Source organism: Lissotriton helveticus, chromosome 11, assembly GCF_964261635.1.
Source record: "Lissotriton helveticus chromosome 11, aLisHel1.1, whole genome shotgun sequence".
Lineage (NCBI taxonomy): Eukaryota > Metazoa > Chordata > Amphibia > Caudata > Salamandridae > Lissotriton > Lissotriton helveticus.
This window is the reverse complement of record NC_136072.1, coordinates 705,714,013-705,732,132: the sequence shown is the minus strand read 5'-3', so window position 1 is coordinate 705,732,132 and position 18,120 is coordinate 705,714,013. Positions and strand designations below refer to the sequence as shown.

Sequence of the window (18,120 nt, the reverse complement as noted above, 5' to 3'; positions counted from 1 at the left end):
TAGGGAGTGGATCAACACACTCAGCTCAGGAAATACCCACGCTGCACCGAGGATAGGCGCTAGAAAGAAGCAGAGGGCTTCTGCCCCCTGGTTCTCTTTGAGCCTAAAGGAAGAGCAAAGGAAAGTAAGGGCATTAGAGCGGAAATGGTGTCTAAACTACGGGGAAACGGACCAAAACAACTACAAAGCTGCGCGCCGCCAGTATCATAGGATGATAAAAACTGCTAAAAAGGAACACTATACCGAAGCTATAACTAAAAGTAACAACAAGCAGAAAGAAATCTTCAAGATAGTTAACACCTTTATTAACCCCAAATCTATGCAGAAAGACATTCCCCCTTCCCAGAGCCTATGTAACACAATAGAAGACTTCTTTGAGGAAAAAAATCACATTCTCATTAAGGATTTTCCTCTTTTTTCGGCTCAAGAGGAAACAGAGAACAGCAGAGTTGCCACAATCAGGGCCCCTATGTCCACTTTTCACCCGGTTAGCCTAGAGGAATCCCAGACAGCAATTTTAATGATTAAATCAGGCTCCCCTTTTGATCCCTGTCCGCCCCTTGTCCTTCATACAATGGTGGATACTGTCAACTCCATCATAAATAGCATCATAAATTCCTCACTCAACCTAGGTTTAGTCCCTGAGGAATGGAAACTTGCAGCGGTAAAACCCCTGCAGAAAAAACAGCTACCAGACCCAACAACCTTGACAAACTTACGACCTATCTCCCTGCTTCCATCTCTCTGCAAATTAACAGAGACATCCCTGAATAAACAGCTCACTGCTTTTCTGGAGGCCAATAACATCTGGCACCCTAACCAAGCAGGTTTTAGGGCGCAACACTCGACGGAGTCAGCACTGATTTTCACCTCTGAAACACTACGAGCTGCAATAGATCAGGGAAAGAAGGCGGTCCTGGTACTTTTGGACCTATCCGCGGCGTTCGATACGGTCTCACATACCATCTTGGTGGACCGTCTAGCCGCGGCCGGGATAGCTGGGAATGTTTTGGGCTGGCTAAAAAGCTTTCTAGCAAATAGGCGACAAGTGGTTACCTTAGGTCATTTTAGGTCAGAAGAAAAGCGGCTCAGCTCAGGAGTACCTCAGGGCTCCTGCCTGAGCCCGACGCTTTTCAATGTATATATGGCCCCCATGATTACTCTCATATCATCCTGCAACATTAACACCATCTCGTATGCGGATGATACGCAGCTCACCCTGGTGATGGACGACGATACCAATGAGGCGGAAATGAAGCTTAGAAACTGCCTCAAAGTTACGTTCCAATGGATGAGCATGAACCATCTGAAATGCAACTCAGGGAAAACCGAGATCTTGCCATATGGAAAAGAGAATTTGTTTAGCCCCACTTTATGGTGGCCGGAGGACGCCACTGTCCCCCCAAACACTGTCCTGTCAGTCAGAAACTTAGGGATCAGATTTGATTCTTCTCTGGCTTTTAAACAACAAGCAGTGGCCGTAGCAGGCACATGTTTCGGCATCATTAAGGGGCTAAGAAAATTCTTTGACCTAATACCACTCCCAGCGCGAACAATGGTTGCAGTGGCATTTATAATGTCACGCCTTGACTACTTCAACAGTTTATATGTAGGGACAAATAGGACGGTTGGCCACAAGCTCCAAATGGTGTAACACACAGCGGCAAGACTGGTGCTGAGATGGAATAGGAAGACGTCAGCCACAGCAGCAATGGACACTTTACATTGGCTGCCGATTCACAAACGGGTTCTTTTTAAAGTCCTCCTAATCACCTTCAGGGCCTTTCATGGAAAAGGACCTAGTTACATTCAGAGTATGTTTAAACACTATATTCCCTCGCGAAATCTTAGATCTCTAAAGGCGAATCTCCTTACCATCCCCAACTTTAGACTTAAAACTAGAGGAGGGAAGGCCCTGGCAGTCTTGGGCTCCAAAGCCTGGAACACACTCCCACCGTCCCACCGCCAAATTTGGTCAGAAACAATCTTCAGAAAGACCCTCAAAACATTGGTTTATAATTTATCCGATGCCTTGTGAAAAAACCTAATCTGAACATATAGATCTTATTTTTTTACCGTCAGTGAGGCATGTCACCTCTGCCTAGCCTTTCTAAGTGCCAAGATGCTCCCTGGAGTGACTGTCGCGCTATACAAGAGCTTTTGACATTACATTACATATCAGTTCCCAAAAAGAACTGTAAAAAAAAAATCAAAAAATAACAAAAAAGCACATAAAAAAGATTTTACTTGGAACCACAATTTACAGTTAAAAAAAGATCATACATGCTGTAAGAGTGAATGATTCTTTGGAATGGATGTATATGTGTCGTATCAGTGATTGAATGAGTCCATCAATGGTGTATAAAAGTTCAATGACCAAATGAGTGGAGCTTGTATGATTAAATGAGTGCATGAGTGGTGCATGGATGATTGAATGTGTGCATGAATGATGCATGGATATTAGAATGAGTGGATGAGTACTGCGTAGATGTAAGAATGAGTGGACGAGTTAGGTATTAATAAATACATGAATGCATGAGTAGTGCATGCATGAATGAATGACTACATCAGTGGTTCATGGATGATTGAATGAGTAAATAAGTAGGGCATGGATGTTAGAATGAGTGGATAAGAATTGCATTGGTGTAAGAATGAGTGGATGAGGGGCTATGGATGGATGTATGAGGACATGAGTAGTGCATGAATGACTGAATGACTGCATGAGTGGTGCCTGCCTGCATTCCTACTAAGCTGTTTCAGATTGAACTCTGGTTGACAAGTTAAATGTTTAATGGGCTATGTGAGTTTGTATGAATGCATATAGCTCAGTGAATCTTCAGAATACATGTGTTACCTTTTAAGCACATAGCCGCCTACCCAATGGTGGAAGTAAAGTCTACCTCAATGGTCCCTTTTATCTAATAAAAGATCAGTATATACCTTGTGTAGGTGTTTAAAGTATGAAGATTGGGCTTGCACTAAAACTGCATCCAGACGATAAACTGTTTAAGGCCCAAAATATGATGTAAAGGCTACTTCTGTTCATATTAGATTTGAAAGTGTCAGGTCTATAGCTGATATGTGAATGAATGTCTCAGTTATATTTGGGACTTCTATTGCATGTGTATATAAGTTTGTGGGTAAATAACGGTCTCTGTTTGTAACCTGTATGGTTATTAAAATGTGTCTCTAAGGAGCTGCATGCTGGTTGTTTTAGTGTCTCTGTGCTTTTGTATTTAGCTATATCGCACTGAAAATTGGGTGGTATGGTGCACGTATAGTTGGGAACATGGATCTGTAGTAGTACATATAGCTCAGTGAATCTTCATAGTGCATGTGAAACATTTTAAGCATATAGCTCCCTTCACTATAGCCTACCTACAACCTTCCTTAGTTCATTATGTTCTACAAGAGCAGTTTGTGGAGGATTTGTATGTAAGAAGAGAGCCCTAACAGTATAAAAGCATGCACAGGTCAATTACACCACACCCAAGACATAATGCCTACCTTTCTACTTAGTTATAGCAGAATTAAGTCTGGACAGGACACTGCAAGTATACTTGAGTATAAGCTTGTTCATAAGCATTCACTCTGATATTAAAAGTACATATCTCATGTATTAACCACATAGTACCCTGTGCACAAGTTCACAGCACATTCCAGAAGGGCCAAACTAGTTACAAAATGAACTACAGCAGGTGTGGTTTATTGCACATACTGGAAGCATATGCAAATCTCTATGACATTTTTTCTACTTTCCAGAGCCAATCAAACTTCTATTTACTAATCATTTCCAAATGCTACCTACTTTTATTCCCTTCATCCAATCAAATTTTTTGTTTTTTTCAAACCACCACCACACATGGATTTTCACTGTCTTTCATTTTACCAGCTGTGATATTCAGCTGCAGACCTGTCCTCTGTGCGACTTCTCCTTACTTCAATATGCTTAGAGTATGGAATGTGGGCCACAGCTATGTCTATTGGGCAGGCGTGGCTGCAAGAAAGAGAAGTAATGACAGGACTTGGGATTGGGCAGAGAGGATTACAGTTCCATCAATTGCTGCCTTTGGTTAAAACCATTGTGGTTTCATCAGTCTCTGACCTCATGATTGTGCACTGTGGTGGCATTGAACTAGGCACATTTACTGGGGTAGACCTAGAAATCCTCATGAAAAACTACCTTTGCTGAATTGATAATGCTTTCCCCTCACACAGTCTTGGTGTGCTTTAACATATGCCAGCGTCAGAAATGGAAGTGGTCTAATCTGTCCGCAAATTGACAAAGCCAGGAAACATATTAATAACACTGTTTCTGCATTCCTCAGAGACCATAACTTGGCTCTATCTACAACAACAACCTGCGTTTTAATATGCATGGAATCTATAGAAATTATGGAGTGCACATTACAAACTAAGGCAACAGAGTGTTTCTAAGTATCCTAAAACTCTCCATCCAGTCTTATTTGTAGCTCTCATGTACACACAATCAACACAAAGGCTCTTGTTAGAGCCACCCTAGTGCCCAAAATATTGTTAATTTTCTTTGTCAAATGTTTCCCAATTTTTAAGAATGTTGGCGACGTTGTCCTGATGGTCGCGAATATGCCATGAAATTACAAAACAAAAGACACATTAAACAGCCACTGCCACATAAACAAGTGATTTAAAAAAATAATTGCAAACAATACACTACACACACTACTATCTACATGACTGTATAAAACATGTTTAAACTCACATTTTTCTAGTGAGTTCCATAAAAGCCATCTTTATCCGTTTTTGAGATGACAGCGGGCGTCACGATGACATTAGTAACCATAACGATCGTGCCTTTTCCATAAAGTGTAAAACATATATATGCACACAAATTATAGTGTTTTATACACTATCGGTTTTTAACTGTACAGTTTAAACTCATATTTTTCTAGTGACTTTCTAGAAAAACCATCCTTAAAACCTATTTTCTGTTTTAGCGGAGAACTGGGAGTCATGATGACATCAGTGACCGCGACCATCGTGAATAATTCCCGAAAATACAAAGCAAAGGCAGGACACATTTATGAACTTTAAAACATTTTGAGCACATTAAATATTTCCAAAAGGCAACTGCAAATTTGTTCTCAATACCTTTATCTATTACTGTTCACTTATAAGAAAGCATTTACATTTCTTGGAAAGGACATAAGCAAATGTATTTGAGAGAAAACCAAGCCATACCTGAACTTCATTTTAGGCTGGACAATAGACACAATCCTCCCTGCCTGACATCCATATGTGTCTTCTTCCCAAGTGTTGTCCTCCTCGAAAGTCCGTAGATCATTAACCAGTAGTCTTATATTTCCTAATAAAAGAATCGAACACAAGAAGGTGTATTTCATAAGAAAAGTTTTATTTTTAATTTACACTTGTCCGTAGTATTTTCTGAGATACACAGCGAATCTTTCTGTCGAAGTCCTTTTTTACCTTAATTTGAAACCAGTTATGTGACGGAGCTGTCAAACCATATCAACGTGAAGTCCTCTGGGCAAAAAGCCCGTAAGACAAAAGCGTCGGACACCGCAGACTTCATGAGTTTCTTTCCCACTTTCATCTGGACGGTGCGAGACTTCACCCTGGAACTGGAAATAAATGGAAAAACAATCACATCAGATGAATACCTGGAGAACGCCCTGCAACTGCTCAAAGGTATGTGCAACTATGGTGGAATGATGTATGAATTGTACCGGAACCTCTCAATTTTTTCTCCCCTCACAGGCACAGGAGGTGGTCATTGTTTGTAATTGCGGTTTAGCAATGTAAGCCTTCCCTCGAGGTGACTGGCATTCTTCACAAACAATAATTTGGTTTCTAGTGATGTAAATATTTTGCTGTTGTTGGTAACTAAAAGGATGCACTTGATGAGAGCTAAACAATCTCTAGATCATGGGTACTCACAAACTTTCTCTCGGGGGCCAAATTTACAGTGTGGTTTGTGGCCGAGGGCCGCACCGATGGGGGCGGGGTCAGTGGGGGAGGTGGCATGGCTAGAGCAAAAAAGAAACTGTGACCATGAGATGTTACACAGGCTCCTGCAGCGGACTTCTTCATCCACTGAGCCACCGGACCCGGCATACACACATCTCTCTCTCTCTCTCTTTCTCTCTCTCTCTCTCTCTCTCTCTCTCTCTCTCTCTCTCTCTCTCTCTGTCTCCCTCCCTCTCTTTATCTCTCCCTCCCTCTCTCTGTCTCCCTCCCCCTCTCTCTCTGTCTCCTTGCCTCTCTCTCCATCTCTCCCTCTCTCCCCCTGTCTCACTCACTCTGCCTGTCTCCCTCGCTCTGTATCTGTCTCCCTCCTTCTCCATGTCTCCCTCCTTCGTTCTCTCTCTGTCTCCCTCGCTCTGTCTCCCTCCCTCTCTCTCCCTCTGTCTCCCTCCCTCTCTCTCTCTTTGTCTGTCTCCATCGGTCTCCCTCTGTCTCCCTCCCTCCCTCTATCTCCCTCTATCTGTCTCCCTCCATCTCCCTCTGTTTGTTGCCCTCCTCCCTCTGTCAGTCTCCCTCTGTCTGTCTCCATCCCTCTGTCTATCACCCTCTGTCTCCGTCCCTCTGTCTCTGTCCCTCTGTCTGTCTCCCTCTATCTCCCTCCCTCTTTGTCTCCCTCTCTCTGTCTCCCGGGGGCCAAATTTACAGTGTGGCTGTGGCCGAGGGCCGCACCGGTGGGGGCTGGGTTAGTGGGGGAGGGAGCGTGGCAAGAGAAACTGTGACCATGAGCTGGAACACAGGCCCCTGCAGTGGACGCATTTGTCCACTGAGCCACCGCACCCGGCATACACACATACATCTCTCTCTCTCTCTCTCTCTCTCTCTCTCTCTCTCTCTCTCTCTCTCTCTCTCTCCCCCCCTCTCTCTACCTCCCTCCCTCTCTCTCTCTCTGTCTCCCTCTGTCTCACTCACTCTGTCTCCCTCCCTCCTTCTCGCTCTGTCTCCCTTTCTGTCTCCCTCTGACTGTCTCCCTCTCCCTCCCCCTGATTCCCTCTGTCTCCCTCTGCCTCCCTCTCTCTGTCCCCCTCCCTCTCTTTCTGTCTCTCTCTCTGTTTCCCTCCCTCTGTCTCCCTTCCTCTGTCTCCCTCTTTCTTTCTCCCTCTGCCTGTCTCCCTCTCCCTCGCTCTGTGTCCCCCTGATTCCCTCTGTCTCCCTCTGCCTCCCTCTCTCTGTCTCCCTCCCTCTCTCTGTATCCCTCTGTCCCCCTCCCTCTGTCTCCCTCCCCCTCTTTCTGTCTCCCTCTCTGTTTCCCTCCTTCTGTCTCCCTCCCTCTGTCTCCCTCTTTCTGTCTCCCTCTGTCTGTCTCCCTCTCCCTCCCTCTGTCTCCCCCTGATTCCCTCTGTCTCCCTCTCTCTGTCTCCCTCCCTCTGTCGCCTTCTTTCTCTGTCTCCCTCTCCCTCGGTCTGTCACCTTCTGTCTCCCTCCCTCTATCTCCCTCCCTCTCCCTCCCTCTCTCTCCCTCTCCCTCCCTCTGTCTCCCTCTTTCTCCCACCCTCTCCCTCTCCCTCTCTGTCTTCCTTTCCATCTCTCTGTCTCTCTGCCTCTGTGTCTGTCTCTCTCTGTCTCTGCCTCAATCTGTCTGCCCATGTCCCTGTCTCTGCCTCTATCTGTCTCTGTCTGTCCGTGTCTCTGTCGGTCCCTGCCTCTGTCTCCCTCTCTTTCTCCCTCTCTATCTCCCACCCTCTGTCTGTCTCCCTCTGTCTCCCTTTGTCTGTCTCCCTCTGTCTGTCTCCCTCTGTCTGTCTCCCTCTACCTCTGTCTGTCTCCCTCTCCCTCTGTATGTCTCCCCCTGACTCCCTCCCTCTGTCTCCCTCCCTCAATCTACCTCTCTCTGTCTCCATCTCTCTCTGTCTCCCTCCCTCTATGTCTCTCTCCCTCTCCCTTCTGCTGTCCCCTTCCCTCTCCCTCCCTCTCCCTCTTTCTCTCTCTCCCTGTCTCCCTCCGTCTCCCTCTCTGTCTCCCTCTCCATCTCTCTGCCTCTCTGTCTGTCTCTGTCTCTGCCTCTATCTGTCTGTCTCTGTCTCTATCTGCCTCTGTCTATCCCTGTCTCTTGTCTGTCCTTGTCTCCCTCCCTCTGTCTCCCTCTCCGTCTCTGCCGGTCTCTGCCTCTATCTGTCAGCCCCGTCCCTGGCTCTGCCTCTATCTATCACTGTCTTTCCCTGTCTCTGTCTTTCTCTGTCTCTATCTCTGTCTGTCTCAATCTCTGTCTGTCTCTATCTCTGTCTGTCTCTGCCTCTATCTGTCCCTGCCTCTATCTCTGTCGCTAGCTCTGTCTCTGTCTCTGTCTCTATCGCTGTCTGTCTCTCTCTACCGCTATCTGTCTCTACCTCAATCTATCTCTATTGCGGTCTGTCTCTGCCTCTATCTAGTTCTATCTGTCTCTGCCTCTATCTGGCTCTGTCTCTATATGTCTCTATCTGTCTCTATCTGTCAGTCTGTCCCTGTCTCTGTCTATCTCTGTCTGTCTGTTTATGTCTCTATCTGTCTCTGTGCCTCAGGCAGTGCACATGTACTGTGTCTACACGTCCCCGTCACCAGCCCAGAGACAGCCCCCCCACTCCCTCCTCTCCCTGTGTAATGTAAAAGCCAGCTCGTTTTCTCTCTGAATTTGCTGATTCGCGGGGTTTGTGCCCACCACTGGGCCTGGGGTCACATCTGTCGCTGGCTTTAATTCTGACTCTCGCCTCCGAGCTGTCAGATCAAAGCCCCCCTTTGGCGCCAGTCACCCTTCGGTGTAGGTATGCATGCATAAATTATATATAGCGCCAACCTGGCTGCGAGCATTTGTGCGCTGTGCTGTGAGAGTGGGGACCAGGCCTGAGCTCCCTGACCTTGGCTCAACCCTTTGACAACAGGCTGGCGGGAAACATTACATCACAGGCTCTGAACTCACACCTCAACCGGCTCTCACTCCCTGCTGCCCTCTGTCACCCTCTGCCCTCTCAGCCGGCTCACACTCCCTGCTGCCCTTCATCACCTCACCCGGCTCTCTCTCCCTGCTTCTCTCCATCACCTCACCCGGCTCTCTCACCTTGCTGTCCTCTGTCACCCTCTATCACCTCAACCCGCGCGTGTGGCAGCCGGGGCTGAGACAGCTTCCTGGGCACACACACAGCCACACCCGAGTACTTCACAGGTCTTTAAAAGACCATTTACTTGTTAATGAGGCTTTGTTGTATTTAACCTCTTCGTAGCACTCCTGCAACTCCACTCTGCCTATCGCTGGAATCGCCTGCCCCTCATAGGGTAGAGTATGTGTTTGCTGACACGCTTTAAAAAAAAAACGACAGGTATGATGTCTGCAAGGTCCGCTGGCCGCCAAGGAAGGGTTGCTGGGCCGCTGGCCGCCCACGGGCTGTACTATGAGTACTCGGGCTCTAGATAATTCCCTATGTTTTAATCACAGCACACAACTGGATTTTTTTACTTTTTTTTTTTTAGATGTACCAGAAAAAAAGATACAAACACTTTCATCCTTTATAGCAAACAATTAAATCATACATGCCAGAAATTCATATATAGAATAGAAAAATCACATGCTAAGCACTTATTACATTAACCTCTTATATACTGTATCCAAAGAAAAAATTAAAACCCCAGCCCAACATATTCAAAAGGCCGAGTAACAGAAAGAAAAAGGTCTTCTTCAATTATCCTAACCTTTCCATATTCTCGAAAATTTCCATATTGACCAACTTTCTGTGCATGGAGATTTTCACATGATTTAACCCTCTGCATTTTTGCAATCCATTGATCCAATGTACGGATTATGTCAGATTTCCACTTCGCTAATATCAGCGTTCTGGCCACAAGAGTGGAAATAAAAAATAATTGGAGCTGTGGGAACATAATACCAGGAAGAACTCCATGGTTATCCAGGGTTACTTTACCTGTAATTTCGCACTCAAAAGATCTGCTCCTAAAATGTAGCCAGACGTGGTCTAGTCAGCACCATATGCAGCCATTCCCCGTTCTCGTATTTACACCTGCGAATGCATTGCATGAATTAACAACAGAGGGGCATATTCTCAAGAACTCATTGCCGGTTTAGCTGCACTTTTCTGCCACAAAAGGGGCAATAGATTTATCACCCTATTCACAAGCTTGGGCTAACAGCCAACATCGTCAGTTTACCTGCGATAGCTGCCTCTAAAAACATTGCCAAGGCTGACAGCAACAACTAATGCTAATCATATTCAGAGTAGGCGTTCCCATGAAAAAACTCATGATAACACCACTTCGTGATATTCTCAATGACCAGCCAGATCGGCGATACGGTTCAAAAACAGGTGAAAAGGCACATTAGCAGCAGGGACTTAAGACCTGCTTTTTTCAGGTCTTAAGTAGGACAAAAACCTGCAGTATAAAGGGAGCTCAGCCCAGGGCCACATCTGAAGACCAACAGATGCCAAGGAGCTATTAATCATGCAGCTTAGAGACCCAAGAGGGCCACAACACCCACCGGCACCACCCCCAGGACCACAGCCACCTCCTGGACCCGCCCCCCCCCCCCAGACTACCACAGAGGCACTGCAGAACAAGACAGTGGACCTTCCGAAAATGCACCAGCCTCAGAGACTTAACACCAGAGGATGTCATTGCCCACTACAGGCTCAAAAGGATAACAATACCAACACAGCGGACAACCAACATCCCTCCGTTGACAAAGCTGCTGGCTGTGCTGCACTTGTTGGCCTCTGGTACCTTCCAAGCAACAACTGCCAAAGTCGGAGGAGTCTCACAACCAGCCCTATCAAAGTTCCTCACACCTGTCTTGGATGCCATCATCAGCTTGATACCCCAGCACCTTCACTTCCCCCACACTGTGCAGGAACAGCTTGAGACCAACCAAGGTTTCTATGCCATAGCTGGCTTCCCGTACGTGTTGGGGACAATTGACTGCACACATGTCCTACTTGGGCCTCCTGTCGACACTGCACACAATTACCGCAACAAAAAGCACACGCATTCCATCAATGTGCAGGCAATAGTGGACCGATGGGGACTGTTCACCAATGTCGACGCCAACTTCCCAGGCAGTGTGCATGATTCCTACATCTTCCGGCAGTCCATCATCAATCAGCGCTTTCAGGATGGCACCTATGGAAATGCACTGCTTGTTGGTAAGTACCAACGGAACACACCACACACTTCAACTCCACAATTATACAACTCACAACTGTGCGAATGCAGACATAACAAAATCACATACAACATGCCAACCAACATGCCTACCTACCTGACACGACAACGCAAGTAACTGGTAACAGGGGTCAGACACGTAGACAAACCATCCACAAAGGCATAGCCCCTCTGCCACCCAATTGCAGAATGTGGGGAGAGGTGGGAACCAAGAATGTGCAAAGGAGGCAAGTGACCCATGAATAAAAATGTACACAATGCCAAGTGTGGTGGTGGTGTGAAGGACAGTCTTGAGTATGCAGAGCACAGACATGTCCATGTGTACATATACTGCTGGTGTTTGTAGTGTTGTGGACAGTGGACCCAACCATGTTACCTCAGGCAGTGGGGAAGACCGTGGACATTTCGCTACGTCGCCCCCCATAAGCGTAAGTGTAGTGGCCTGGGCCGGCGTACGCCAGTCTAGCGTAGGAGTGAGATTATAAAGCCTGGGACTCTGGGCATGGTTCACTTCTGGGATGGCCACCAAAGTAACTACTGCATGTGTCTCTGTGTCTGCCATATCCTGACCATAGGCCTACACACACGTGGCCAACCACCTTCAACGGCCACATTTACACTGGCGACTAGGTGGCTATGTCACATGCCACCCGGCGCACATCTCGTCATCACCTGCAGGGGTGTGTCTGCCATGGCGGAGCCACTTACCCTGCCATGAGTCCGCCACCGTGACCAGTGATGCCTGCGTAAACTTGGTGCCTGCTGCATCCAAGTCCACTGGTTCCAAGACATGTCCGGCTCCCAGCAGTGATTGCCCAGCCCTGTGCACCCAGGTCTCACTGCTCCCCTGCCACCACGGCGTGTCTCCAAGAGGGCCCACAACGTGCCTGTGCAATCTTCAAGCCCGAGACCCGTGAGCTTGGCAGCCTCCTCAGCCGATCAGTGGCTTCCGTGCAACAGGCCCCCAACGTACCCTGCGGCACCGCACTGCAGAGTTCTGTGTGTGCAGACTGCTCCCTCTGGCCTACACTGCGGTCCAGCAGCTCTCACACAAATCAATTCAAGTCTGGACCTCCAGGCCTACTGCATCATCGCGGGCTACACACCCGCTCAGCTCTTCAGGTGGGCCTACCTCAGTGCACCGCAAGTCATCGCCACATGGCGGTAGGCCAGTGACAGAGCAGTGCCTCAGGTGCCACTACCTCTGTACACCACAAGTCACGGTCCAGCCTCCAGGCCTACTGCATCATCGTATGCTGCACAACCGCTCAGCTCTTCAGGTGGGCCTACCTCAGTGCACCGCAAGTCATCGCCACGTGGTGGTAGGCCCGTGGCAGAGCAGTGCCTCAGGTGCCACCACCTCAGTGCACTGCAAGTCATCGTTCCGTGGGGCTGCCCCACAAGTCCGCCTCCAGCAGCCAACAGCATGTCCTCGGTAACGCCACTGGAGCCCTTCATAGTCATGGGGCCAACCCATCCCAGGCAGACCGCTGGAAAGCCTGTGTTGAACGTCTGGAGACATACTCCAAAGCACACAACATCCCAGAGCCACGTAGGAGTGTGAAGAAATGGCTCTGGGTGTGGTTCAGTTCTGGGCTCTAGGCATGGTTTAGTTCTGGGGACTGGGCATGGTTCAGTTCCGGGCTGGCCACAAAAGTAGTTATGGCATGTGTCTCTGTTGTAGTGTCAGAGCTTCCCGGCACTTAATCGACAATGTTGCAATGTTACATGCACCCGGAGGGCTGGCACGCCCGAATGGATAAATAAAGGAGCACAAGACTGCTCGGGGTCTTGGCTCATACATGCCAACTGTTGTGTGTGTATCTTCATTGCCGCAGCATAAGCCAAAGGCCTAGCCTCAATCGCAGCTCAAGTTCAGCCAGGCCTGAACTCTACATCTGTGTCCTCCCTATCCTTACCTTAGGCCTACACATAAGTGGCCACCCACCCTCAACGGCCAACATTACAGTGCTGTTGTCAGGCTTGCAAACATGCGCAGACAGGCATGACAATAGTGTGCCGTAGGAGTGGAAGTGATGCAACCGCGCAGCGCACACAAGTAAATAGGCTCAGGGAGGAAGGAGCAGCTGTGAGGCTACGTAATACACATGTTCGAGGCATATGGGCTGCAGATGGTACATTTATGAATAGATCGCCATCTGGTGTTGGGCTCGGATGATTGCACTTTGTTTTTCTTCTGGAGAAGTCTTTGTCGTCATAGATGACTCCTCCTCTCGGTGTTAGTGCGCATGGGCATCGGCTCCATCCTTAGATTGTTTTTTTCCGCCATCGGGTTCGGATGAGGATCGAAGCGCTCCGGACCGACTTCAACAAAGAAGGTTATAACCGGCGCGTATCCATTTCCAACTCGACGGTATCGTTATCGAACGCGACTTCACTCCATACCGACGCGGTTCGAAGGACGACGACTACGAGAAACTCGACGTAGTCCAGCCCGGGGTCCATGGAAAGGACTCCATTCAAAAAATGTCCAACGTGTGGTGCTAAGTTCCCACACAAGGACCTACACGAGGTGTGCAACCTCTGCTTGTCCCCTGAACACGAATCCAGGGACTGTAAGGCCTGTGCAGCGTTCTCTTCAAAATCGACGATTAGAAACCGTCGAGCCCGAAGACACGAGGTATCGAGAATGCAGTCACAAGCAATCCCGGAGCTGTTTGAGGACCAGCACCCAGAAGAGGAGGAAGAAGAGGCCGATGAGGCGGGGTCTGAAGCGGACGAGTCCGACGTCGAGGAAATCGACGTCCAACAAACCATGAGTGACGACGTCCCTTTACCAAAAAACAGACCCCACACGGTATCGACCCCGCCTTCGAGCCCGGTCAGACAACCGAAAAAAGTTTCCAACGCCCCGCCTTCGAGCCCGGCAACGAAACAGAAACCGAAACACTCGGTCTCCCATCATGGTGGTTCCGGTTCCGATAAACGGACCACATCGACACCGAAGCTCCAAGTCAAGGAAAGCTCGAAGTCGAAGCAGTAACTACTGCATGTGTCTCTGTGTCTGCCATATCCTGACCATAGGCCTACACACACGTGGCCAACCACCTTCAACGGCCACATTTACACTGGCGACTAGGTGGCTATGTCACATGCCACCCGGCGCACATCTCGTCATCACCTGCAGGGGTGTGTCTGCCATGGCGGAGCCACTTACCCTGCCATGAGGCCGCCACCGTGACCAGTGATGCCTGCCTAAACTTGGTGCCTGCTGCATCCAAGTCCACTGGTTCCAAGACATGTCCGGCTCCCAGCAGTGATTGCCCAGCCCTGTGCACCCAGGTCTCACTGCTCCCCTGCCACCACGGCGTGTCTCCAAGAGGGCCCACAACGTGCCTGTGCAATCTTCAAGCCCGAGACCCGTGAGCTTGGCAGCCTCCTCAGCCGATCAGTGGCTTCCGTGCAACAGGCCCCCAACGTACCCTGCGGCACCGCACTGCAGAGTTCTGTGTGTGCAGACTGCTCCCTCTGGCCTACACTGCGGTCCAGCAGCTCTCACACAAATCAATTCAAGTCTGGACCTCCAGGCCTACTGCATCATCGCGGGCTACACACCCGCTCAGCTCTTCAGGTGGGCCAACCTCAGTGCACCGCAAGTCATCGCCACATGGCGGTAGGCCAGTGACAGAGCAGTGCCTCAGGTGCCACTACCTCTGTACACCACAAGTCACGGTCCAGCCTCCAGGCCTACTGCATCATCGTATGCTGCACAACCGCTCAGCTCTTCAGGTGGGCCTACCTCAGTGCACCGCAAGTCATCGCCACGTGGTGGTAGGCCCGTGGCAGAGCAGTGCCTCAGGTGCCACCCCCTCAGTGCACCGCAAGTCATCGTTCCGTGGGGCTGCCCCACAAGTCCGCCTCCAGCAGCCAACAGCATGTCCTCGGTAACGCCACTGGAGCCCTTCATAGTCATGGGGCCAACCCATCCCAGGCAGACCGCTGGAAAGCCTGTGTTGAACGTCTGGAGACATACTCCAAAGCACACAACATCCCAGTGCCACGTAGGAGTGTGAAGAAATGGCTCTGGGTGTGGTTCAGTTCTGGGCTCTAGGCATGGTTTAGTTCTGGGGACTGGGCATGGTTCAGTTCCGGGCTGGCCACAAAAGTAGTTATGGCATGTGTCTCTGTTGTAGTGTCAGAGCTTCCCGGCACTTAATCGACAATGTTGCAATGTTATATGCACCCGGAGGGCTGGCACGCCCGAATGGATAAATAAAGGAGCACAAGACTGCTCGGGGTCTTGGCTCATACATGCCAACTGTTGTGTGTGTATCTTCATTGCCGCAGCATAAGCCAAAGGCCTAGCCTCAATCGCAGCTCAAGTTCAGCCAGGCCTGAACTCTACATCTGTGTCCTCCCTATCCTTACCTTAGGCCTACACATAAGTGGCCACCCACCCTCAACGGCCAACATTACAGTGTTGTTGTCAGGCTTGCAAACATGCGCAGACAGGCATGACAATAGTGTGCCGTAGGAGTGGAAGTGATGCAACCGCGCAGCGCACACAAGTAAATAGGCTCAGGGAGGAAGGAGCAGCTGTGAGGCTACGTAATACACATGTTCGAGGCATATGGCAGATGGTACATTTATGAATAGATCGCCATCTGGTGTTGGGCTCGGATGATTGCACTTTGTTTTTCTTCTGGAGAAGTCTTTGTCGTCATAGATGACTCCTCCTCTCGGTGTTAGTGCGCATGGGCATCGGCTCCATCCTTAGATTGTTTTTTTCCGCCATCGGGTTCGGATGAGGATCGAAGCGCTCCGGACCGACTTCAACAAAGAAGGTTATAACCGGCGCGTATCCATTTCCAAATCGACGGTATCGTTATCGAACGCGACTTCACTCCTTACCGACGCGGTTCGAAGGACGACGACTACGAGAAACTCGACGTAGTCCAGCCCGGGGTCCATGGAAAGGACTCCATTCAAAAAATGTCCAACGTGTGGTGCTAAGTTCCCACACAAGGACCTACACGAGGTGTGCAACCTCTGCTTGTCCCCTGAACACGAATCCAGGGACTGTGAGGCCTGTGCAGCGTTCTCTTCAAAATCGACGATTAGAAACCGTCGAGCCCGAAGACACGAGGTATCGAGAATGCAGTCACAAGCAATCCCGGAGCTGTTTGAGGACCAGCACCCAGAAGAGGAGGAAGAAGAGGCCGATGAGGCGGGGTCTGAAGCGGACGAGTCCGACGTCGAGGAAATCGACGTCCAACAAACCGTGAGTGACGACGTCCCTTTACCAAAAAACAGACCCCACACGGTATCGACCCCGCCTTCGAGCCCGGTCAGACAACCGAAAAAAGTTTCCAACGCCCCGCCTTCGAGCCCGGCAACGAAACAGAAACCGAAACACTCGGTCTCCCATCATGGTGGTTCCGGTTCCGATAAACGGACCACATCGACACCGAAGCTCCAAGTCAAGGAAAGCTCGAAGTCGAAGCAGTCCATGTCGACACCGAAGCACGTTTCGGCGTCGAAAACACCCTCGACACCGGGGACATCTTCGATACCGAAGAAATCGGATCCGAATAAAACCTCGGTACCGAAAATACAAATGGACATTCAAAAGAAAAAACACCTTTCGGAACCGAAAAATGCGGTACCGATACAGGAACACGGGACTGATCCTAAACAAAAGACTCTGTTTATTGACCCAAAGACTGGCAAGGTAGTCACAGAACTACCTAAAAAGAGGAAGAATGAACATTCGGACGACAAGACTCATCCGAAGAAGAGAACAATGGGGACAAATACAACTCCTCCCCCTTCTCCCAAACCTAGACACACACCATCTTCTCCTCTTCCTCACAATAGGCCAAATAATCCTCCTACACGCCCATCTACACCAACAACAGATGTAGAGAGTGACACAGGGGAGGGGGAACATCCTGGGGATGATGAAGACACAATCCCAGAGGAGGCAGACCCATGGGAAGAGTATAATGTAGGGTCAGATAATGATAACGACCCTGAATTGTATCCCTCAAAACCTTCACCTCCTGATGATAACACTGGTTTTGCACAACTCATTAATAGAGCTGCAACATATCATAAGGTAGAACTACATGCAGAACCTCAAATAGAGGATTTCTTATTAGAAACACTACCTACTGCACAAAGAACATCAGGAACACTACCAATGCTTAAGGGCCTTCTCAGTCATACATCAGAGATATTCAAAGACCCAGTGAGGGCTAGGGTACTGAACCCAAGAATCGATAAAAAATATAGGGCAGCTCCAAAAGACCCAATATACATTAAAGGGCAAATTCCTCTAGACTCACTAGTGGTCACTAACGCTCGTAAGAGAGCAAACTCTTTATCTACAGGAGAAGCTCCACCTCCTGACAAAGAGTCTAAACTGATAGATGCATCTGGCAAGAGAGTGGCATCTCAAGCGGCAAACAGCTGGCGCATAGCTAATACGCAAGCACTACTTGCAAGGTATGACAGAGCGCATTATGATGAGCTAGAGAAACTCATCACACATCTCCCTAAAGAACACCAAAAAAGGGCAGATCAACTCATACAAGAAGGGAAGTTAATTACTAACACTTCAATAAAGTGCGCCCTAGACGCAGCAGACACTGCGGCAAGATCTACAAACACAAGCATCATGTTAAGAAGACATGCATGGCTCAGAGTATCAGGGTTCAAACAAGAAGTACAAACATCGTTACTGAACCAACCCTTTGATGGGAAAACACTTTTCGGCACAGGGACAGATGAGGCCTTAGAAAAGAGGAAGAAGGATACCGAAACGGCTAAATCAATGGGAGCATTGCAACAGCCGACACAAAGAGGTTCCTTTCGTAGGTCCACCTATAGAGGAGGATCCAAAAATACAGGTACAAGCCAGCAACAAACCTCTTTTACACCTACATCACCCAGAGGTAATTCTAGAGGTGGCTACAGAGGTAACAACAACAAGGG

General features: G+C 48.8%; 1 protein-coding gene and 1 long non-coding RNA gene across 2 annotated transcripts in view; one reads left to right on the top strand and one right to left on the bottom strand.

Moving 5' to 3' along the window:
• The window catches only part of LOC144791793 (guanylate-binding protein 1-like), a 507,850-nt gene that overhangs the window by 299,881 nt on the left and 189,849 nt on the right, over positions 1 to 18,120 (top strand). The window contains exon 6 of the mRNA XM_078666562.1: positions 5,483 to 5,688. Within this exon, the coding sequence (XP_078522688.1) occupies positions 5,483 to 5,688 (206 nt within the window). The remainder of the gene's footprint in view (positions 1 to 5,482; positions 5,689 to 18,120) is intronic.
• Positions 1 to 18,120, bottom strand: part of LOC144791794 (uncharacterized) — a 328,798-nt gene that overhangs the window by 287,517 nt on the left and 23,161 nt on the right. Inside the window, exons 2-3 of the long non-coding RNA XR_013602472.1 lie at positions 5,467 to 5,621; positions 5,221 to 5,344 (exon numbers count right to left, since the gene is read on the bottom strand). This is a non-coding gene — a long non-coding RNA (uncharacterized LOC144791794). The remainder of the gene's footprint in view (positions 1 to 5,220; positions 5,345 to 5,466; positions 5,622 to 18,120) is intronic.